Raw genomic sequence first — 24,299 nt, 5'->3', positions numbered from 1 at the left:
GGATGGAAGGTAACTGAAATGTATTGTTTGTAATATATTTATGAATATGGTAATATTGGTTGAAAGAAGAAAACTGCTTGGAGTTGTGTGCCTGCCTGAGACCTGTGGCTCCTTTTTACAGGGAAGATACAGGATAGGAGGGAAGAAGCCCTACTCCCTAGAGGAGAAGTCAGCAAAATATGACCTGTGCACCAAATCCAGCACGCTGTTTTTATATTGCTCGTCAGCTGAGTGGTTTTTAAATTTTATAAATGTCAGGAAAAAAATCAAAATAAGAACATAATTTGTGATGTGAAAAATCAAGTGAGATCCAAATTTTACTGTCCAGAAACCAAGTTTTATTGGAACGATGCCACACACATTCCTAAGTTATTGTCTATGGCTGCTTTCGTGCTACAATGGCCCAGCTGGATAGCTGCAAAGTCTATGTACTCTCTGGCCCTTTACGGAAAAAGTTTGCAGACCCCTGCTCTAGAGCAAAGAGATTAATGAAAGCAAATATGGAAACTGACTTAGAGATCACTGAGAGTTGAAGGACAAAATAGGAGACAGGATGACTGATGGAAAAGCCAGATAGGAAAGCTCTAGAGAAAGGCAGATTAACAGACTTCTTAGATCTTTGCCCTGAGATAAAAAAAAAAGAAATCGATTGAAGAAAATTTCAATGAGTATAATTCATTGAGCCATGATTAGGTGCTATAAGGAAACCTGGGACCAATATGGAAGAATATAAAATTGATCCCAAACTCAATAAAAAGATGAAATTCAGATGGCTTAAATATAGGGAAAAAAAAGAAAAGAAAGAAAGGAGGGAGGGAGAAAGAAGGAAGAGGAAGAAAGAGAGAGGAGGAGGGAGGGAAAGAAGAAAGAAAATAAAGAAAACTAAAAAGTTACTAGACTAAAATATAGGAACATAGTTCTTAGTTCTTACAATCTTGGATGTAAGAGAGAATTCCTAGGAAACCCAGAAGTCAGAAAACAAAAACTAAAAAAGCTAAATTCAACCACATACAAATTGAAAACTACCATACAGTAGAACACACCATAATTGGAGTCAAAATGCAAACCAACAGGCTGGAAGAAACATTTGCAATTTGCAAAAAAAACCTCCTAGAAATGAATAATAGTAATAACTTATTTTATATATATACATACACATGCACACACATTTCAGTTACAGTTTATTTAAATAAATATGTTTGTGTATATATCTAGATAGATAGATAGATAGATAGACAGTTTTTTTTAAAGACAGGGTCTGGTTCTGTCACAAAGGCTGGATTCCAATGGCACAATCTTGGGTCACTGCAAACTCTGCCTCCCAGGCTCAAGTCATCCTCCCACCTCAGCCTCCCAAGTAGCTGAGACTACAGGCACATCCCACCATGCCTGGCTAATTTTTATATTTTTTGTAGAGACAGGGTTTCTCCACGTTGCCCAGTCTGGTCTCAAACTCCTGAACTCAAGCAATCTTCCCACCTCAGTCTATCAAAGTGCAAGGATATTATTATATTTTAATGAAAGACAAAGCAACCAACTTAAAAAAAAATAGACAACTATTCGCAGAAGAAGAAATATCCATGGCCAATGACCACAGGATAAGATGCTCAAGATCACTAGTAGTAAAATTAAACAACAGTGCATGTTTACCTATCACATTTTTGGAGATTTAAAATATTAATATCACTTTCATACAATTTTTAGGCAAAAAGACAACCAACTGAAGTCTTTTTAATTCCCTGGAAAAAGTAACAAACAAACCCTAAAGTTATGCTCTGGCTGAGAATACTCTGATAGGCTGAGAAAGGGGAGCTGAAGTATATTGTGTTTCAAATACATCAATTATTATATGACACACATTCAAGGAAAAAGCAAAAGACCTGGTTAATTGCCTCTGAACTAGGCTCATTCCTTAAAGGAGATTATAAGATAGGAGAGTAGAAGCCCCAAACATTGACTCTGGGGATGCTATGTATTTTTAAATCTTCTCTGAAAACACCGCTTGGTGCAAAGGACATGGTTTCATTCTTTTGTTTTGTTTTTGTTTTTGTTTTTTGAAGACGGAGTCTCTGTCACCCAGGTTGGACTGCAGTGGCATGATCTCAGCTCACTACAACCTCCGCCTTCAGGGTTCAAGCGATTCTCCTACCTCAACCTCCCCAGTAGCTGGGATTACAGGGACACACTACTGTGCTCAGCTAATTTTTGTATTTTTAGTAAAGACGGAGTTTCACTATGTTGGTCAGGCTGGTCTCGAACTCCTGACATTGTGATCCACCCAACTCAGCCTCCCAAAGTGCTGGGATTACAGGCGTGAGCCACCACGGCCAGCGCAGTTTCATTCTTTTTTATGGCTACATGGTATTCTATGGCATACATGTGCCCATATCTCTTTATTCAATCCACCATTGATGAGCAGTAATATGGATGAAGCGGGAGGCGATAATCCTAAGTGAATTAACACAGGAACAGAAAACCAAGTACCACATGTGAGAACATGTGGGAGCCAAATATTGAACACACATGGACATAAACATGAGAGCAACAGACACTGCAGACTATTGGGAGATGAGAGGTGTGGGTTGAAAAACTACCCATGGGTACTATGCTCATTATACGAGTCCAGTATACCCACGAAAAGCTGAAAATTAAAAAACAAAAACAAACAAACAAAAAAAACCACACTACTTGTGTGTTTTATTTTCTTCTTATCCATTTCTGTATTTTTATTATTTTAATGATACAAAAATGTTTCAAATAAACTAATCAGAATAACCAGCAGAATAAACTTGAGAACAACAACAAAAAACATTAACCAGGAAACTATAATGTAACACAAAATCAGGTTTTCCAGCTAACTTTTTAGTTTATTTAAGAAAATAATATTTCCATATTCACACATTTCTGCAGCCAGTCACTAGTATTTCCTGGTACTCAGAACAGTGCTGGCTTTCAGGAGAATACCAAAATAAGTGATGACTCTGCTTTTAAAGAGTCATGAATTACAATACTGAGGAAATCAACATAAAACTCGTGAACTGTTCAACTAAATGTGAATCTGATAAAGCTGTGTGTTCTCTGTCCTTTATGGAAATTATTTCCACGCCAGCCCCAGCAGTTCATCTGTAATAAAATCTCTAGTGTTGCCTACTTTTTTACCCTCTGACAATCTGTAAATAAATTTTTGGGCAGAGGTACTCTGATCTAATACCCTGAGTTATTTTGGTGTAAAGATATTTGATCTACATAATAGCAATCCCCAGTAAACACTTACTGAACCGGTTCTATTTCCAATCCCTTTTCAAAATATTCTTGAATCTATTTAGCTCATCAAATTGTATTAATACAAAATTTTTGCTTTTGTTTCCCCCTTACATACACAGAAAAAGGCCAAATAAATGCACCATCTGACTAACTCAATCTCCAAGCTTAGCTACTGCTTTGAGGTAGACCTAGAATACAGTTAGGCCATTCTATTGCACAACATAATTATTTATTAGGTTATAAAACATTGGCTCTTTAACTGTAAGTATCAGTTTGTGCCACATCCAGAGTTTGTAATCCATGGATGAAAAAACTCCTTTATAATATCCTAGATTTCTCTCTAGCAAAAAAACCCCGCCATCCCCAATAATGATAGTTGTGTATATCAAATGCTTCCTGTATGCCTGCACTGGTCTAACAGTGCTTTTAGACATATTAACTCATTTCATCCTCCCTACAACCGAATGATGCTATTATACCAAATTTACTGATAAGGAAACTGAGGCTCAAAAGTTAAATAACTTGTCCAACATTACACTACTACTAGATGGTAAAGTTTGTCTGACTACAGAGCAGACCGAAACACTGGGCATTCTTGCAGCCTCCTGGAACGCTGTCAATTGATGACTGATGGCACCTCAAATACAATCTATCTAAAACACGTTCAGTATCATTTTCTTCTTAAACGTAACCTTCTCTCTTGACTTCCCTATTTCTTTCAGTCCTATATTTGTATTTATTCTTATTAACACCTGACCATTTTACAAGTAATATAACATAAACGAAAAAATCCTAAACTGGGAGCCATAAACCTCAAGACTCTGCCTCCCACTAACAGACTTCAGGAATACTGTGTCATCTCAGTGGGCCTAACTTTCTCAACTGTTAAACAAGTTATCTTTCCTGCTCAATAATTCCATGCACCAGGCTATCTTTGTTGCAAAATTTATACCAGAGGTGTCCAATCTTTGGCTTCCCTGGGCCACACATGAAATAGACTAACACTAACAATAACTGATGATCTAAAATAAATAAATAAATAAATAAAGTTTTAAAAAAGCTTATGAATTTGTGTTGGGCCACGTTCAAAGCCATCCTGGGCTGCATATGGCCTGTGGGCTGTGGGTTGGAGAAGCTTGGTTTATACAATGTTTTTTTAAAATTTAATGAACAGTAAAATAAAAGAGCAAAGAAAAAAAATTTTTTTTTTGAAACAAGGTCCCACTCTGTCACCCACGCTGGAGTGCAGTGGTGCAACTGCAACTCACTGTAGCTTCAACCTCCTGGACTCACGATTCTCCCACCTCAGCCTCCGAGTAGCTGGGACCACCAGTGTGTGCCACCACAACTGGCTATTTTTTTTTTCTTTCTTTTTTGAGATGGAGTCTCACTCTGTCACCCGGGCTGGAGTGCAGTGGCCCGATCTCAGCTCACTGCAAGCTCCGCCTCCCAGGTTCACGCCATTCTTCTGCCTCAGCCTCCCAAGTAGCTGGGACTACAGGCGCCCGCCACCTCGCCCGGCTAGTTTTTTGTACTTTTTTTAGTAAAGATGGGGTTTCACCGTGTTAGCCAGGATGGTCTCGATCTCCTGACCTCGTGATCCGCCCGTCTCGGCCTCCCAAAGTGCTGGGATTACAGGCTTGAGCCACCGCACCCGGCCTATTTTTTTTTTCTTGTAGAGATGGGGGTCTCACTATGTTGCCAAGGCTGGTCTGGAACTACTGGGCTCAAGCAGTTCTCCCACTTCGGCCCCACAAAGTGTTGGGATTATAGGCGTGAGCCACTATGCCTGGCACAAAACAATTTTTAGAGAGTAATTTATACGGGAAGAATTTGTATTCTACTACTCAATAATGTGGTTCTATATAATTTTAGAGCAAAAATGTAAAAAGGAAAGCACCCTAAAAGGAAAGAAAGTATCCACAATTTTTAAATTCCCATGTAAATTATGGCACATCCACAAAATAAAATGTGATCTCACAGTACAAAGCTATGCTTTTAAGAGTTTTGAAAGACATTGAAAATGCTTTAATGTTAAGCACATAAAAAGGAACTTTAATGAAAATGTCTCCAACTAAACTTCACTGGGTACATATGCGTTCTCAAGTTATCTAATTTTCTAACATCTGGCTGCCTCCTTTCTTGCTGCTCATCTTTCTCCAAGTTCTGGGTTAATCAAATTTAAGTGTCTTAAGTATAATAATTCCTTTTGTATTTAGGAAGCTCGCCAGCTACCAAAATATACAGACACCATTAAAAGATGAAGGTCAACAATGACAGCATCTCATAAAGAAACTGTAACTACTACTCCAGAAAAGCATGATGTAGTTTCCCTGTGGGAATTCAACAAAGCAGATAAGACTGAGATGAAATTTGCTTAAAAATGAATCATAAATTGAGACAAGCAACAATTATGTGTCTGCTATCAACCCTGTGCCATTAAAAAACGATCCTCATCTGAAAGTACTTAGCCTTTAAATGAGCAAAACAAATTATAGAGAAGGAAGAGTTGTAGAGTACTGCTTTAATGCAAACTTATGAGAGAACTATAAAATCAAGTGCAAGAAAGGTAAATGAAGAATGTCAGCTAGAGTATCAGAGTACTTATAATAAAAACAAATCTCTATAAAGCTGGATTGTTATTTCTTACAAGTGCTTGCGGAGGATTTTTGCTTGTATATTTTAATGACTTTTCCAAAGAATCCTCTCATATGAAAAGCAGTAATGAGCCAGTGTTTGAGAAAAGCGTTAATACTTTACTTAACCCATGAGTGTGTTCAACATTAATATGGCCTTCCTTGCGATTCTTTCTATCTCCACATTCTTTCTATGTAACTGACTATCCTTGTCAATATGGCCTTTGTTTAAAAACTGTTTCTATTAAAGTGAAAAAAATATTTGTCTCTCAAGAAAGAACTCTACATTACAACATGAATTTCTATTTTTATATTTTAGAGAGTCTTGCTGTCTCATTCAGGCTGGAGTATAGTGATGTGATCATGGCTCACAGTAGCCTCAACCTTCTGGGCTCAAGTAATTCTCCCACCTCAGCCTTCCTAGTGGTCGGGACTACAGTTGTGCTCCACCACACCTGGCTAATTTTCTCTCTTTTTTTTTTTTTTCGAAACGGAGTCTTGCTCTGTTGCCCAGGCTGGAGTACAGTGGTGTGATCTCAGCTCACTGCAACCTCTGTCTCTTGGGTTCAAGCAATTCTCCTGCCTCAGCCTTCTGAGTAGCTGTGATTACAGGTGTCCACCACCATGCCCAGCTAATTTTTATATTTTTAGTAGAGACGGGGTTTCACCATGTTGAACAGGCTGGTCTTGAACTCCTGACCTCATGATCCACCCGCCTCGGTCTCCCAAAGTGCTGGGATTACAGGCGTGAGCCACTGTGCCCATCCTATACACAGGATCTGTCTATACTGCCCAGGCTAGTCTTCAACCTATCCTACCACCTTGGTCTCCTAAAGCATGAGCCACTGCACCTGGCCATAACATGAATTTTTGGAATCATTTCAATAACTGTAATGTAACTAACATTCAGTGTGTCACTTAAATGTTCTATGCATTTTTCTAAGCAACAAAAACTTGCCTTTACCTACAGAAATATATTAATAATCAAAAATGCCTTATATCTTAAACTTAGAATAATCCATATTGTAATTGATAATATTAAACATGCTGTTACTATACCTTTAAAGTTCTTAATATTTTTGGCAAAGACATAGGTTTCTTAATAACTCACATGAAAATCAATTAGCACATCACTGAACACATAACTGATAACCCAGTGAATACACATATATATACACATTAGAGGGCTTTAAAAATACAGAAGTTCATAGATACAGCTAACTAAACAGAAGTTCCAGATAGAGCAATAGTGTTTGATGTTCTGTCACTACCAAATGCTGGTTACTGTGAATGTTTAACAACATCTTTAAAATATAACAGTACCTAATTAGAGTGCCCTTGATAGCCAATGTATATGGTACTTACTATGTGTGCCAACTGCTTGTAGACAAAAAACCCTATAAATTAAGAAATACGTTATAGATGAGAAAACTGCAACTAAGAGATATTCTGTAGCTTTTCTCAACTCCAAAAGTGGGATTTAAATGCAGGTTTTTCAGAGTCCAGAACACATGCCCATAATCATATGCTATGCTGACTCCAACAGCAGGCACCAGGAAACTTTGAGAAAATTGCTCTTGAAATTGATACCAGTCAAAACACTTTTAAAAAATCTTGTCTCAAAAATGTACTTGTTAGTTTTTTCAAAAGAAACCAAGAGGCCGTATTCCTGACCAACCCAAAGTAAATGATCATACCACAGTAAACAATGCCAGTAATCATAGCAAAACCTGTTGACACAGGATTTGCCGTGTTTGTTCCTGTCCTACATGTGAAATACAAATTAGTGTTTAGGTCCCATAGTCAGTTACAGGGGGAAATCTAACTTTACAGTGAAGGATCAGGCTGATGTCACTTAAACCAGTGCTCAATTTCAGCCTCATCTGTGGGGAAAACTAGAGCTTCTCGTGACTCCTGGTGAAAGGCAAGATGAGAATACATCACCTGTGATGATTTCCAGACAAAATGTTTGCTTTGATCTAATCAAGCTTTAAACCTAAACTCTAATTTTATGAATTACAAGAACCAGAGGAGTAAACTAAATGACACCAGAAGGAAAAAAATGAGAAATTCAGAAGATGGCACCTTCTCCAAAACAACTGGCCTAGGCTCTTCAACAAGTCAGCATTATGGAAAAACCAAACCAAATCAAACCAAACCCAAAAAAACCAGCAACAACAAAAAACCCAGGCCTTTATAGAGTAAAAGAGACTTAAGGAACATAATACCCAGATTGGTCCCGGAATTCTGCTTCAGATAAACCATCTGTCAAGGACACTGTAGGGGCAACTCTGAAAATTTGAATAAGATGAAGTATTAGACAATATTAAAAATGATTACCAATGATTAGTTGTGATAATGATAATTTGGCTACATAGAACAATGTTCTTATTTGTAAGAGATGCGTACTGAAGTGTTTATAGACAAAGTGTTAAAATGTCTATATTTTACTTTAAAATACTTCAGTATAACATAGAGTTTTGAAAAAGAGAGCCAACTATAAAAAAAATTGCAAAAAAATTGAGCCGTAAAAACTGTTCAAGGTTCAACAAGCTCCAGTCAAGGATTATGGTTAACTGAACACAATGGACAGGGAAGAACAGGCCTCCCATCATTGGCCCCTCAGTGCTAAATGAAATATTTTTAAATTCTGAAGTAAATGATTAACTAAATGAAATATTTTTAAAATTGAAGAAAATGATTAACTTTTAAAAGATCCTGCAATATAATTTTAGAGAAACTTTCAGGCTTGTTATACCAATGTTCAGAATCACTAAACAGAGGGATTAGAAGGTCTAAAATTATAATATTCCAGAATAATCCCAACTGAGGCAACCTGGAATGTCGATTTTCAGACTGCTATTTTCATGACATCGGATTCCTTTCCAACCCTACAGGAGAATTATTTCCTCTGTACATTAATAAACATCCTTTGTTCTAAGCACATACCTAACAAGGAAGTGCAGTTCAAAAGTTTAGACAATATTTCAGGACTAGAAGTAAAATTTGAGTTACAAGCTAACAACTAGTGTTTCATCGTATGGAATTTGATTACGTCACTATAGTTTACAGTGCTGGTTACTACCTGGGAGTAACATAAAGACTACTAATGAGAAGTAGTAAAAGCTTAGATTCTTAGTGACATAAAATCAGCCTAATTCAGATACAAGCAGGTTAAACCTACAGACTACATGTCACTGCTCTTCTGGAAGCCTACAGCCCTACTACAAAGATCAAAAGGTAACTTTTTCTATTTGTTCAAGGAAATGTGCAATTTAAACAAACAGCGCCTGCCTTTGGGTATGGAAATAATAGATTCAAAAGTTTAAGCAAAACAAAAGTAGTAAAAACAAACCTGAGGCCTAGCTGCCTGCAGATCACTTCTGCATCGGCATCATCCCATTGGTCATCACAGATGGTTCCCCACTGGCCAGCATGGTAGAGCTCCACCCGGCCTTCATGCACACTGCTGCCTCCAACAAGGCGAATGATGGGGAACGCTGGGCCTGTGCAATGTGAAATTAAAAATCAGCAAAACCTATGCATTTGCATTGATTGATAAGATTAGGTATATATTCTACATTTTTTTTCCATTCTCAGTAATTAAATAATATTTACTAAGCCACACCAGTGATATGGAGATCTATATATATAAATATATATATATATATGTAATCTTGACCAATTAGAATATCCCAAATTGAATTATATGAATACAAATAATTCTTAGGAGGAAACGTGTTTAAATTTACTTTTCCCCAACAACCTCAGAAACCAGAAAAGGCATACTCAAAAGCTGCACGTTACTGGAAACATGTTTGATTTTTATGGTATTATGGTGGTGGCACTGATTTTTTTTATTTACAGTAACTTGAGCATTACCAATATGTCATTATTGAGAATGACACTTATGTCTACAAAATACTTCTTTTCAGTATAGAATTATTTATGTATTTGTAGAAATCAGGTCAAAGTTAATATCTAATTCGTTATAACAAGTTACTGGACATCATGGCCAGTACCTCAACAGAACAATATTGAAACTATCCGTTTTCGCTGATAGGGACCATCAAATGTGACTACATTCTCATAATCTACAATGCCCTGATCTAGCCCTTGTCAGACTGTGAACTTCTCTGTCTCTTCTCTGCCCTGGCTAAGACAGCACACTAAGGGACTTCCTATTACATTCCCTAATTGTGTCTTCCTGAGAGTATTTACTTTTATCTAAAATTGTCACTGATTTACTCTTTATATGTCAATTGTCTCTCTCCTCTGGGCTAGAATGAGGATAGAAATACTGCATTCCTTTTCACCTATGTATTTCAGGCACCTAGTATATAGAGGCATATAATAATTATTTATTGACTGCCTCAACTGACAGGCAATGTTAAATAAACCTAGAAAAGATACCCCAAACACGAAAAAATAATTGGCAACATCCATTCATTAATTTCTGATTAACAAACAGGTATCAGACATATGCCTTGTATAAGGTGTTGTGATCAGTGCTGCAGGGCATTAGAAGGGACACTAGACAGACCCTGCCCTCAAGAAATTTACTGCCAGGCCGGGCGCGGTGGCTCAAGCCTGTAATCCCAGCACTTTGGGAGGCCGAGACGGGCGGATCACGAGGTCAGGAGATCGAGACCATCCTGGCTAACACGGTGAAACCCCGTCTCTACTAAAAACTACAAAAAACTAGCCGGGCGATGTGGGGGCGCCTGTAGTCCCAGCTACTCGGGAGGCTGAGGCAGGAGAATGGCGTGAACCCGGGAGGCGGAGCTTGCAGTGAGCTGAGATCCGGCCACAGCACTCCAGCCTGGGTGACAGAGCAAGACTCCGTCTCAAAAAAAAAAAAAAAAAAAAAAAAAAAAAAAAAAAGAAATTTACTGCCTAAGGGCGTAGATAAACTGAGTACAGACAAGAGATTATCAACAAACCCTACAGTGGTTCAGAAGCAAAGGACCTTACTTATGGTTGGGGGTACTCAGGGAATCACTTGTGAAAAAGCTGTTTTTTAAGAGGGCCAAGATAAATGAGATTTGGAAGTCAGAGATGAGGGAAGCGTGTTCAGGCCACGTGAACATTATGAACAAAAGAAAGAAGCACAAAGCTGAATGTGTCTGGCAAACAGTAAGGCAGTCTAATTTTACTAGAATAAAGGATGTAATATGATAAAAATAAACAGGCTGGTTCCCTATGATGAAGTCTAGTTGTACTTTTTGCCAAACACTAATCATTTATCTGTATGAAATATGTTTCTAATTTTCCACAGTGTAGCAGTCAGTAAATGGCATTTGGATATTCATACTTAAATTCAAACATCATATTTGAGTTTTGTACATGTGCTGCCAAAGCCAGCACTTATATTTGAGTTCTGTAGCAGAAATTTAGATTAGTGACTATCTGCATATACTGTTTACTTGTATAAGTTAACTAGCACTTACAATTCGTTAATGGATAAAGACAGGTTTAATATATATGGCTGAATGATGGTAATATAATTCTCACAAATTATGATGTTTATTTTTCCTTTAAAAAGCTTGCAAAATACAGAAAAAAATATAGAAAAACATGTATACGTTTCTTAATATATTTTCCCCACCTGGTATGCTTGGAGAAAACAGAAAAACAAAACTTTTTAAGAGAAAATTTAAAGCCATCTAGAACCTAGACTTTAAAAGGCACACCACCTTTCATTTCTCTATGTTGTGTTTTATTTTAAAATATGGTTTCTTTTTCTTTTTGTATAACTAACTGTTAAAACATAAAAAATACAGAAAAGCACAAGGACAAGATTTAGTTAACAGCCCTATCCTTCCAACAAACACAAAAATCATTTGAAAGAAAATACAGTAAACCAATGGACTCATGTTTAGCTTATAGATAATTAAACTCCCCACATGTTTTCATTTAGATTGCTGCTATTTTCTGTATCCAACTTGTAAGCAATCTTCTACTTTGTAAATGTTGGAAGAGCTACAAGTACAGAATGACAAGATACTAAGTGTAACTCCCAAATTTAAGGGATGTATACCAAATATCTATCACTATCCCTTAAGGTGAACTCTTATGTTTGCTGACTTCAGCTATACAACTCCACATTCTCATTTAATCTACCATGAGAGAATCTTTTTAAATTCTCACTTCTAATTTGTCATAACTTTCTATATTTTATATATGTTTAAAGATGACCATACAATTATCTTTGCAAATAGAATGTAAACAGATGGATAGATTATGGAAGGTGGAAGAAGTAAAAATGTAGATACATATCCTGAAAAAAATTATTATTGTTTTTAAAATTTTTTACTTTACTACTTGAAAAATATTTTATCAATCAGGTTGAGCATAGAGTAAAACCAATAATCTACAAAGCAATAAATTATTGGGCCCAATTCACATCATCCTTGAAGTAGCATTGGATTTAGCAAAAGTAGCATTACCTAAAGGTAGAGAACCAAAAGAAGAAAAGGGAAAACTTACAAGACATCAAGGTTTAACATATGCATCTCCCAACCAAAAAAAGGATTACAGTTCTCAGAGCATACATCTGTACTATATTCCTCCATTGGCTCTTCCAGTCAATCCAGAGGAATTACTCCAAACTGGGTCTCTCTGTTTCGTGGTAGGAGCTTCCTTATTCCTCCCCCTGATACTTGTACTCAAACAAAAACCACTGCCCTGGGCTGACTGCTACCATTCCAAGTCCTGGGATATCTGGTCATGCTGCTATCACCAAGGAAAATGCAAAAAGGGATACTGTGAGAGTATGGTAGCTTCAGGTTGTGATCATTCATTAAAATATACCATGGTACCCAGAAAACTCTTTCACCATTTTAAAGGCAGTTGTTCCTTCCTTTACTTCCATGAACATAGACATATCTGTATACCGAACCCATACTGACAATTACCACATACCTACTCTATGGAGCTTGGAAGAAGCCCTCATTCAAGCCAACAACCCATTTTTAGGGAAGGTGCTCTCTACAGCCCCAAGAACACTGAAGGCATGATTATACTGCATTACACAAAGTGAAAATATTTTGTTGTATTTGCTGTATTCTATATTTGCTTTCATGATTATCTTCCATCTTGATTCCATCATAATTTTCCACAACTAAAATATATGTTTCATATACAGTGTATTATACAGTATATATATTACATATAGAGTATATAATATTTATTTAAGCAAATTATATAAAATAGAAAATATGTTAAAAATGAGATACTATTGGAAAATCAAATGGAATTCAAATTAACTGTACTCATATTGAAGACTAATTAGATGGTAAAATATTTTGACTCAGACTTACTTCTGTAATTAAACTCTTTAAGGAAGTGATTTAACTAAGACACTTTCATCATGTGGAATCATGTTTAAAACATAATGAAAGTAGAACAACATAACTTTTTTCTTTTTCTTACCATGGGAAAAGCTACACGTGACGGCAGCTGCCATCTTCTGAGGACACACCCCACCCTGCCAGATGTCTTTTTCACAAAGCAGTATATTTTCTTCATCTCCTCGGCAACGGACATTGCTCCAATAAATGGGAATAAGGCCCAGTCCAGAAAACGGGGTTTGTTTTGCTATTCCTTTTCCTCTGGAAGTACAATGAGCAATACTAAGTTTATCAAATGTAGGCAAAATTTTTTATCAAAACATTTCGATTTGAAAAAACATGGAAGACATCAACAAAGATGAATATGGAAGAAAAGAAGAAAGAAAGAAGAAAAACACAAAATATTACATAAATTTCAAGGAAATCAAAACATCAGAGCACAACGTGGGTTGCCTACCTATGGAATTCTTTTCATCAATCTTGAATAACTACTTTACGTGCCTTTACCATCAATGACTGATTTAGAAGAAAATGGCCAAGTACTGCAGATATAAAAGTAAGGCTTTGTGCAAGAGGTGTGTCACAAGCTTCAGCCAGGCTTGGACTCCAGTCTGGACTCAGCTAAAAGTCATGCCAAGCTGCAAGTAACTCGAAGGCTTTGTCTTCTAATGTGCCAAAAGAAAAATCTGGATGCTTGAAGATTCTTTCTCACTCTAACATTCTAGGCTAGCATTTTCAAAATTATTATTACTACATTTAAGCACAATAATATCACGGGAAGCAATCCTTTTATAATTTTTAAAACCTTACATTGTATATAGTATTTGCTAGCAAGACTTTGAAACCAATTAATAAAATAGCAACATGCATCTCTTTCCTAATACCAGGAGAGTATTTTAAAAAGAAAAAATGAAAATAATAGCATACAGATGGGCTTTGCTTTTAGCTCATCTAATCCACATATTTGTTTAAATAACCTTTGCTGTGTACAAACTGGCATTAAATTTTAAAAAGACGAAATGCTTATCTGATTAACATGGTAATCTCTACAATTGTCTCCATGCTGCAGCATTCCATCAACCAAACTAAACATTTGGGGTATATCTAAAATGTAAATGTGTCTTCACAGCAATAAAGCTGGGTTTCTCTGATTTTATTGTGCAATTCCTTTTTTTTTTTTTAATGGACTACTGAGAGATGATACTATATAAGTAGCTGGATCAGCTTATCTGAAGTTTGTTTGCCGAATAACAGTTCACATACTTTCATCAATCAAAAGACTAACAAACCACACAGTAGTTCGCACCTCCACTATAGCATTCTTGTTTCTTTGTATCTCACAGAAAATTTTATTTCTTTCTGATTTTCTGGGGTAATAAAAGCACAAATAGGTATGTATATAAAGGAAGACATTGATATCAGCCTACAAATTTATTACATCTCTTGCCCCTCAAAGGAAAAAGCATGAAATCAACATTCTTTGTGACCTGCCCACCTGCCAATGTCTGTTTGCCAGACTAAGTATTCATTATAAAAAACAGTAATTAACATTTCCAAGCACCATAACACTTTATAGGCTCTGGCCTTACTCCTTCTTTCATCCTGATTTATATCAACTCATCAAAATAATTAATTAATTTTAATTTACTATCGTAACCCTATTTATTGCTCTAACAGCACCAAAAGTCTAAGCAAAATTTAGGCCTTCAAGCTTTGCCTCTACCCAATACTCATTCCTTACCTCCCTAGTGGGAAGACAAGAGAAATCTGGTAAATTAAAGTTCTACTTCTTCATTTTGTGTCATCATATTACCACACTGATTATTAAAGCAAAATACTCGCAAACTGCAAACCTTTTTTTTTCAGTCTTTTAGACTGTATTTTTTTATAACAAAATATTTTCCATGCTTTCTAAAGATCTCTGGTGATAAAGGCCAAGAAAAAACATATGTTAAGTGTGCTTAGAAAATGTAAAGGAGACACAAAAACAAAAGAATAAGAAAAACAAAAAACCTGTTTTCCCAAAAAGAAGCCTCCTGCTCCTGGTGAAACTCTATGGCACAAGGTATAAAAATGCTGGGACTAATGAATTCAAAATATACTGACTTGTTTTAAAGACAGTGCTTAGGGTTACAGTGGAGCCAGTTCCCAGGCTGGCAGCTCTTCAGGACAGCAGGACACTGCCAGAGCTGACAGAAGCTGCCATCTTCCACAGGACCTCCTCAGCACCAAAACCTAAGGCCTGGGGACATCACCACTTCCCCACAAAGGACAAGGGCACAGGTAAACATTGCCCCTTTCACACACAAATGGAACTTGTGGGTGGATAAAAGCAGAAAGCTAAAATCCAATGTCAACAACCAGCTAAGGCTGTGCTAATTAATTAATTATAATTAGTAATTAAAGTAATTATAATTAATCCATTATAATTCTAAGAAATTATAATTTTTAGAATTAAATCCTTGGAATCTGTAAAGCCAAAACTTGCTTCAAATGCCTCTGCATTTTGTTAAAGACAAAGACCAAAAGATGCTTTTACATTTGCCCACTTGGTATTTGCCCATTTCCTAGTTCAGCCCCAGGTAGTAATACGTGAAGTATATTTGCATGTGAGAGAATTCATTTCTTCCATTTGGGACCCTTTCTTTATAGCTCTTTTGTGAAAAGTGAGAATGAGGAAAGTGACGGTAAGAAACGAAGATACAAGCTTTACAAAGCAATGACTGGCACCCAGCATTATTCTCAGATACTAGCAGACTGATTTGGTCAGGGATGGGTGCACTCACCCCAGCTCCAGCTGGTGACAAATGACTGATGCATCAGAATCATCCCAGTGGCTGCTACAGACAGTGCCCCAAACTCCACTTGCATATACTTCCACTGTGCCTTCAAACTCATTTTTGCCGCCACGTAGTCGTACTGATCCTAAAGTGGAAAAGAATTCCAAAATCCTTTAATAGTAAATAATCATTTGAACATATTGAGCCAGTCCTGGGTTAACATGATTTTTAAACTTAAGTAGTAGGGGATCCAGGCAGAATAATTTGGCCTCCACTGTGTGTGGCATGTGTTTCTTCCTTTAAGTGAGGATTTAGCAAGCTCCCTCTTTTTTTTAATTAACATCCTGATGTCAATGCTAATTATATTTTCTTTTTTATCCAGGCAAACAGACAATCCTATTATAATTTTTTTCCTTTATTCCATTATCTCTTCATCAAGAAGCAACCACTGTAATTTTCAAAGGGGAAAAAGTGGAAGAGTATGATTAATATCAGATCTTGTATCTCAAATACTAGATTACATCATATATGAAGTTTTTATCATTTATTACTTTCCTCCTCTCATGAGGTCATCAGTAAGAAACACAGAAACAAAATTAAATGTTCTGCATATGAATTAGCTGTAATTAGCTGTGTTATATCTTCCATTTGATTTGTTCATCCACCAAAGAAAAATAAAATGTGTTTTCTGCTTTTAACTTTCAGCAGTAGTCATTAAAATTCTCAAGATTATGTCCATAATTTCAAGAAGATGTTCATTTTGAAAATATTGCCTAATGCTAGTCTTGGAAAAATAGCTGCTAGGTAGTATGTACAATTGAATGCCCCTGGAAACTCACCTCCTCTAATATACCACACCCAAAGAGCTGTCCCAAAGTCCACAATTTAAGTCATTCCTTTCAGTCTTTAAAAGAGCCAAGATTTAAATTCAAGCACCCCTGCGAAAGATAACACTTTGGTCTTATCCCTTAAGTGTGGTTCAAGGCCCTACATTCCTCTTCTCATTGGAACTGGTTCCGGAGCAGGCACTGGGATGCAGCAAGTGGGACAACTGAGCAGAGACAGAATTAACCTCAGACAACTTAAGAATTACATAAAATTCTGTTTAAAATCACCTACAGTGGTCTTTATTTCATAGGTAAGAAAATTAAGAAATTAATTTTAAAAATCAATCCTATCCCAAAAATCTAGCATAATTTGCATATTTCAAAGTTATTATGTATGGCCTCATAATAACTTCCAAAAATATTAGATTCACAAAGTGCCCATTCATTTCATTTGTACAGGCTTAGTCATCCACCACTATTATTTTCCACATCATCATCCTTTAAAAATGTAAGCATTTAAGAAAAACATATTATATTTCTCATGACAAAAACAAAGTCTCATTTAATTCAAACAAAAGGCAATAATAAATGGAGGCAAACATTGTACAGTACTGCCAAATCCTGACTATTCAGGAATGAACAGGGCATGGGTCATTCATATGACAAATCATCTAAAACTCATTCATATATTCTAAACCTCTTTAATTCACAATAAGCAAGAGGAAGACCTGCCTAGCTCAGTGAAGTGTGAACTACAGAATATTTTGAAGGCAGTATTTCTGAAGAGTTCAACAGATCTTGAATGGTTTTTTTATATCACAAAACCTCTTCTACAGTGGTCCACATAATATTATGCACATCACAAATGTCAGCAGTTTATTTTAGTCAAAGAATTAATTTGTTGACCTCAAGCAAACTTTATTTGAATTGCTACTTAATCTATTATTTCTTTGCTAATTCCTCCCCTTAATCACGAAGTTACTCATGTCAGAAGGGCTGGAAGACAGTTCTAGTAATGAAAACAAAGGAAATGTGTACTTATGCACATATGCACATCATGTGATCATAAGATTTAAAATAGTGCCTACATCAAAAAGCTATCAAGAAGAAATGATGTACACATAGAATCTAAATGATTGAGGCACTTAGAGGTGAGAAGGAGAAAATCCTGAGTAAAGTATAATTATGACCATAACAATATAATGGCAATGATAGAGCTGGAAATAGTTTCCAGGTCAACTATCAGCTGCACCATCATTTTCTCTAACGCTCCAAGCACACTATGAAAGCCTGGATTCATTTAGCAGTATCTGCTATATAGCAAGAAATGTGCAGTGCTCATCCAATTTTCCTTTAACAAATGAATACAAATATTTGCAATTCTTAAAAGGCAATTTGCATGTCAATGACTAATGAATTCTATGTCAGATTCCACTCGAGGCACAGCCAGTCCTAACGCACACCTTCCTAACAGTGCCCTCCTCTTAGAAAAGTGCCCTTTCCTAAGGGCCATAAAAATGTCTGTTCTGAGAAAACCATCTACCTAGGGCTCAGAATGAGTATTTATATCATTCTATAAAGCTCAGTTCTTCTAATAATTATTTGAAACATCTTTTTTAAAAACAGCATTCAAATATGCTCTAAAAGACCAAAAGTTTGAACACACGATTGGTTCTAATGTAGGAGCCAAGAGAACTTTCTCTTTGCCTTCTGAAGGTTCACTGACAAGAGGCATATTATTAGGACAAAAGGCATATACATTTATTTGATCATGGTTTTACGTGACGTGGGAGCCTTTAGAATGAAGACCCAAAACTATAAGGGATATTGCCCATTTTTATGTTTAGGTTTAACAAAGTGTGGACAGCCATGTAGAAACATGATTGGACAAAACAGGTAGGATCTAATCTTAATAGACTGAGTGGGGAAACCCAGTAATGCTTATCAGTTTAGATTTTTCTTCGCCTCTTAGAGTTTTGTTTTGTTTTTTTCTGGGTACGAAGAACCCTCTCGGGAATGGGGGGTCTTATGACATGTAATTAAACAAGGTAGGTCAGATAAATTTTTAAGACCAGTCTTTACACAGAAAACTGGGGCATGAGGGGAGTTGAGTAATATTTTTAGCCTTTATGGCTGATGGTGGAAACAAGGCATTCTGCTGTCTATGGCCCACCTTGGGAAAGAGGAATTCTAGTTTCTGTGGCTAACCTCAGGGGAAAATGAAGCGCCAGTGACAGGAAAATAGGAAAAGATCAAAGGAAAACTTGTTTCTGAGACTACTTCTGAGGCCTTCATTTGGGGATATCATTTTCTGAGACCCAACTCCATATACATTCAAGCTAAGTAGTAGTTTTCATTTGTTTTTTGGCTTTATTTTGTTCTTGCTGCATTTATTCTCTTAGAACAGCTGAGGTGGTCAAGATCTTAAAAACTGTAATTTATGGCCGGGCGCGGTCGCTCACACCTGCAATCCCAGCACTTTGGGAGGCCGAGGCAGGTGGATCACCTGGGTCGGGAGTTCAAGACGAGCCTGACCAACATGAAGAAACGCCATCTCTACTAAAAATACAAAATTAGCTGGGCGTGGTGGCACATGCCTGTAATCCCAGCTACTTGGGAGGCTGAAGCAGGAGAATCGCTTGAACCCGGGAGGCTGACGTTGCGGCGAGCCGAGATCTCACCACTGCATTACCGCCTGGGCAACAAGAGCAAAACTCCGTCTCAAAAGCAAACAAACAACAACAACAACAACAACAAACTATAACTTATTTCCTTCTACTTATGGATGAAGAAGCTACAGACCAAAGCAACTGAGCAGTTACAGAGCCATGATCAACTATCTCCTAGTTCCCTGCCCTCGTTACTGACCTTCTACCTCCAAACTTAAGCAAAGACCCTGAAATACAATAAGCACCTTTCAAAACTTCAGATATTACTTTATGCATTATACCATGTTAGTGTTCACCATCCTACTGAAAATACAGCAAGGAATCCACCACATGTTGTATAGAAATAAGCCAACTAGGCAGAGAAGCATAAAGTAGCCTGAAGCTTCTTTACACTGTGGAACAGGAAAGAAGTGCCTTTCTGGTGCTCCTATAGTTGAGGCTGATCCTCCAGTAGAAGCTGATTTGTCCCACAGCTGTACAAAGTTGTGGGAAGACTATGAATGTGTGTGTGTATACATTTGCACAAATGTATATGTACACAATTACACAATGGAGAAAGAGAAATAACCTTAGCTCAAAGAAATCCGCGAAGCTCAAAGCTAACTAAGTGAACTAATTTCTATTGCTGTACCTAACAATAAAGTGATTTGCATAAATTGTAGACGAAATTCTTTGTTTGGCAAATATTATTCAATTGTCCAATTTTTTATTATCAAGAATTGGTCCCTCACCTTCCACCCACATTCCACTCCAGCAACCAAGCATTCTTTGATACTCGTTAGAGTCAGAGCTGGTGTCCCGGAACCACACCCCAGTGTGTGTGATCTAGGGTTGCACTGTCTTAAAGTCTCTCAAGTGCCACGTGCACAGAAAATATTCTATTCTACATACTTCTATCTTTAAAATGCGTTAAGAATAATAATTTAAAGTCTCAAGCACAGTAGGTCAATTATATTAAGCCTTATAAACATGCAGACCAAAGTAGTAAAGGAAGAAAGTCTGGAATTGTACCACTATGCATGATGGCATGTCATGGAGTGGAGGCCCCAGAGTTCCTGAAATGAATCGCTACCAAAAAAGACAAAGGTCAACCGTCTGCTGGTGTTATAACTATTTAAAGGCAAAATGTTTCAGTGTACAATAATGTTCAGAATTCCACTATCTTAACTCCTTGACAAAAATGTTTAACTGTTAAACATTTACAGTAAAATAGTTTACAACTGATTTCCTTCTAAGTACATAGGTCAACAGTTTTATAAAGGAAAGAAACCATAAAAGATTCATGTAACAGAAATTTGCTTGATGGACAACTTTGCTAGAAAACAGGAATTCCCCAAATGGAGGGACAGACATTCAAGAAGAGTTCTCTTTAACCATCTTATGAGTCTCAATCAATACAGGTAGACTAAAAAACAGCTGACTGGATAAAAGTTCCCTTCACAAGTCTCATTAGTTTCTGAGCTCTAAGATTTAAGACTAAGGCAAGGCACAGTGGCTCACACCTGTAATGCCAGCACTTGGGGAGGCCAAGGCAGGAGGATTGTTTGAGCCCTGGGATTAGAGATCGGCCTAGACAACAGAGTGAGACACTGTCTTTACAAAAAAAAAACTTAAAAATTAGCCAAGCTTGGTGGCCCATGTGTGTAGTCCCAGCTACTCAGGATACTAAGGCAGAAGAATTGCTTGTACCCAGGAGTTCAAGACAGCAGGGAGCTATAATTGTGCTACTGCATCCCAGTCTAGATGACAGAGCAAGACTCTCTCTCAAAAAACAAAAAACAAAAACAAAAACAAAACAACCTTCCTTTCCATACTCCATACATGAAGGAAACCTAAAAGAAATAGGAGAAAAGGAACCAAATGGATCAACTATCTTCATTCTATATATCTAGCTTATTCCAAAATAAAGCAAATGAAAAGATATCCCTGTTTAGCCTGGATAACATAGCAAGACCCCACCGCTACAAAAAATTTTAAAATTAGCTGGGCATGGTGACCCGGGCCTGTAATCCCAGCTACTTGGGAGGCTGAGGCAAATGATCACTTGAGCTCAGGCATTCAAGGTTACAGTGAGCTATGACTATGCCACTATACTCCAGCCTGAGCAACAAAGCAAGACCCTGTGGGGGAGGAAAAAAAAAACACATGCCTGCCTATTAAGTTAAACCCTCATTAAAATGTACTTATAAAATAGCATTACTTAATTTAAATGGAAGAAAATACAGTAAAAGACCCACCCCAACAGTGTTTTCTGAATAAAATTAGTAAGAAATATTTTTTAAATCTTTTTGAAAAAGTCAGTTTGATAAAAGAGTAAAAAAAAACTTCATGTTTTCACACAAATCCTTTCTTGTCTATTACTGAACTCTACAGATGCATAAAATAATTAATTTTAGTCATTTCTTTGTTCTAGTGGAATAGAAAGAAAGCATGTCGGCAACGTCCAGCTAGTGTTCAGATCCTTGACAAAAAGTATACTTAAAGCTGTGAGTGACACAGAAATTTCAATTTATGACCTATTTGAAAGAATCGAAAAAACCATTACATGTTGAACAATTTAGTACACATATTTGACATTAAGTTAAACATAAAACTATGTCTCATACCAAATGCAACACTATAAAAATATACTAAATGACCATTCTCTATCAATTACAAAGTATATCCAAAAAATTACAGTATCTGAAAACAACTGAATTGGGGGGCTCTTGGTTGAATTTTTCCAGTGCAGTAGAGGATGCTAGGTTAATTTTTATGTTATTTTCTTTCTTCACCATATTCAACAGTACTAAGTTATACTATTTTCATCTATAATTATATTTACCCATTAATTAAACCTGCTATATCTTTGCTAAATAGTATATTTTATTCAAGTCCTCCCAGGTCTAAATGAAATCAAATCATTTTTAACAAACAAGGCGGCCGGGCGCGGTGGCTCACGCCTATAATCCCAGCACTTTGGGAGGCCGAGGCAGGTGGATCACCTGGGTCGGGAGTTCAAGACGAGCCTGACCAACATGAAGAAACGCCATCTCTACTAAAAATACAAAATTAGCTGGGCGTGGTGGCACATGCCTGTAATCCCAGCTACTTGGGAGGCTGAAGCAGGAGAATCGCTTGAACCCGGGAGGCTGACGTTGCGGCGAGCCGAGATCTCACCACTGCATTACCGCCTGGGCAACAAGAGCAAAACTCCGTCTCAAAAGCAAACAAACAACAACAACAACAACAACAAACTATAACTTATTTCCTTCTACTTATGGATGAAGAAGCTACAGACCAAAGCAACTGAGCAGTTACAGAGCCATGATCAACTATCTCCTAGTTCCCTGCCCTCGTTACTGACCTTCTACCTCCAAACTTAAGCAAAGACCCTGAAATACAATAAGCACCTTTCAAAACTTCAGATATTACTTTATGCATTATACCATGTTAGTGTTCACCATCCTACTGAAAATACAGCAAGGAATCCACCACATGTTGTATAGAAATAAGCCAACTAGGCAGAGAAGCATAAAGTAGCCTGAAGCTTCTTTACACTGTGGAACAGGAAAGAAGTGCCTTTCTGGTGCTCCTATAGTTGAGGCTGATCCTCCAGTAGAAGCTGATTTGTCCCACAGCTGTACAAAGTTGTGGGAAGACTATGAATGTGTGTGTGTATACATTTGCACAAATGTATATGTACACAATTACACAATGGAGAAAGAGAAATAACCTTAGCTCAAAGAAATCCGCGAAGCTCAAAGCTAACTAAGTGAACTAATTTCTATTGCTGTACCTAACAATAAAGTGATTTGCATAAATTGTAGACGAAATTCTTTGTTTGGCAAATATTATTCAATTGTCCAATTTTTTATTATCAAGAATTGGTCCCTCACCTTCCACCCACATTCCACTCCAGCAACCAAGCATTCTTTGATACTCGTTAGAGTCAGAGCTGGTGTCCCGGAACCACACCCCAGTGTGTGTGATCTAGGGTTGCACTGTCTTAAAGTCTCTCAAGTGCCACGTGCACAGAAAATATTCTATTCTACATACTTCTATCTTTAAAATGCGTTAAGAATAATAATTTAAAGTCTCAAGCACAGTAGGTCAATTATATTAAGCCTTATAAACATGCAGACCAAAGTAGTAAAGGAAGAAAGTCTGGAATTGTACCACTATGCATGATGGCATGTCATGGAGTGGAGGCCCCAGAGTTCCTGAAATGAATCGCTACCAAAAAAGACAAAGGTCAACCGTCTGCTGGTGTTATAACTATTTAAAGGCAAAATGTTTCAGTGTACAATAATGTTCAGAATTCCACTATCTTAACTCCTTGACAAAAATGTTTAACTGTTAAACATTTACAGTAAAATAGTTTACAACTGATTTCCTTCTAAGTACATAGGTCAACAGTTTTATAAAGGAAAGAAACCATAAAAGATTCATGTAACAGAAATTTGCTTGATGGACAACTTTGCTAGAAAACAGGAATTCCCCAAATGGAGGGACAGACATTCAAGAAGAGTTCTCTTTAACCATCTTATGAGTCTCAATCAATACAGGTAGACTAAAAAACAGCTGACTGGATAAAAGTTCCCTTCACAAGTCTCATTAGTTTCTGAGCTCTAAGATTTAAGACTAAGGCAAGGCACAGTGGCTCACACCTGTAATGCCAGCACTTGGGGAGGCCAAGGCAGGAGGATTGTTTGAGCCCTGGGATTAGAGATCGGCCTAGACAACAGAGTGAGACACTGTCTTTACAAAAAAAAAACTTAAAAATTAGCCA

The 24,299-nt window shown here is 37.0% G+C and overlaps 1 protein-coding gene across 1 annotated transcript in view; it reads right to left on the bottom strand.

Annotated features, from left to right (window-relative positions):
* LOC105519363 (neurotrypsin-like) overlaps positions 1-24,299 on the bottom strand; it is a gene marked incomplete at its 3' end in the record, with an annotated part of 40,130 nt that overhangs the window by 3,999 nt on the left and 11,832 nt on the right. The window contains exons 3-5 of the mRNA XM_011952716.1: positions 16,039-16,177; positions 13,335-13,513; positions 9,256-9,406 (exon numbers count right to left, since the gene is read on the bottom strand). Of these exons, the coding sequence (XP_011808106.1) occupies positions 9,256-9,406; positions 13,335-13,513; positions 16,039-16,177 (469 nt within the window). The remainder of the gene's footprint in view (positions 1-9,255; positions 9,407-13,334; positions 13,514-16,038; positions 16,178-24,299) is intronic.

The sequence above is a fragment of the Colobus angolensis genome, unplaced genomic scaffold, assembly GCF_000951035.1.
Source record: "Colobus angolensis palliatus isolate OR3802 unplaced genomic scaffold, Cang.pa_1.0 Scaffold345, whole genome shotgun sequence".
Classification (NCBI taxonomy): Eukaryota; Metazoa; Chordata; class Mammalia; order Primates; family Cercopithecidae; genus Colobus; species Colobus angolensis.
The sequence above is the reverse complement of the archived record's forward strand: the minus strand, read 5'-3'. Positions and strand labels throughout refer to the sequence as shown.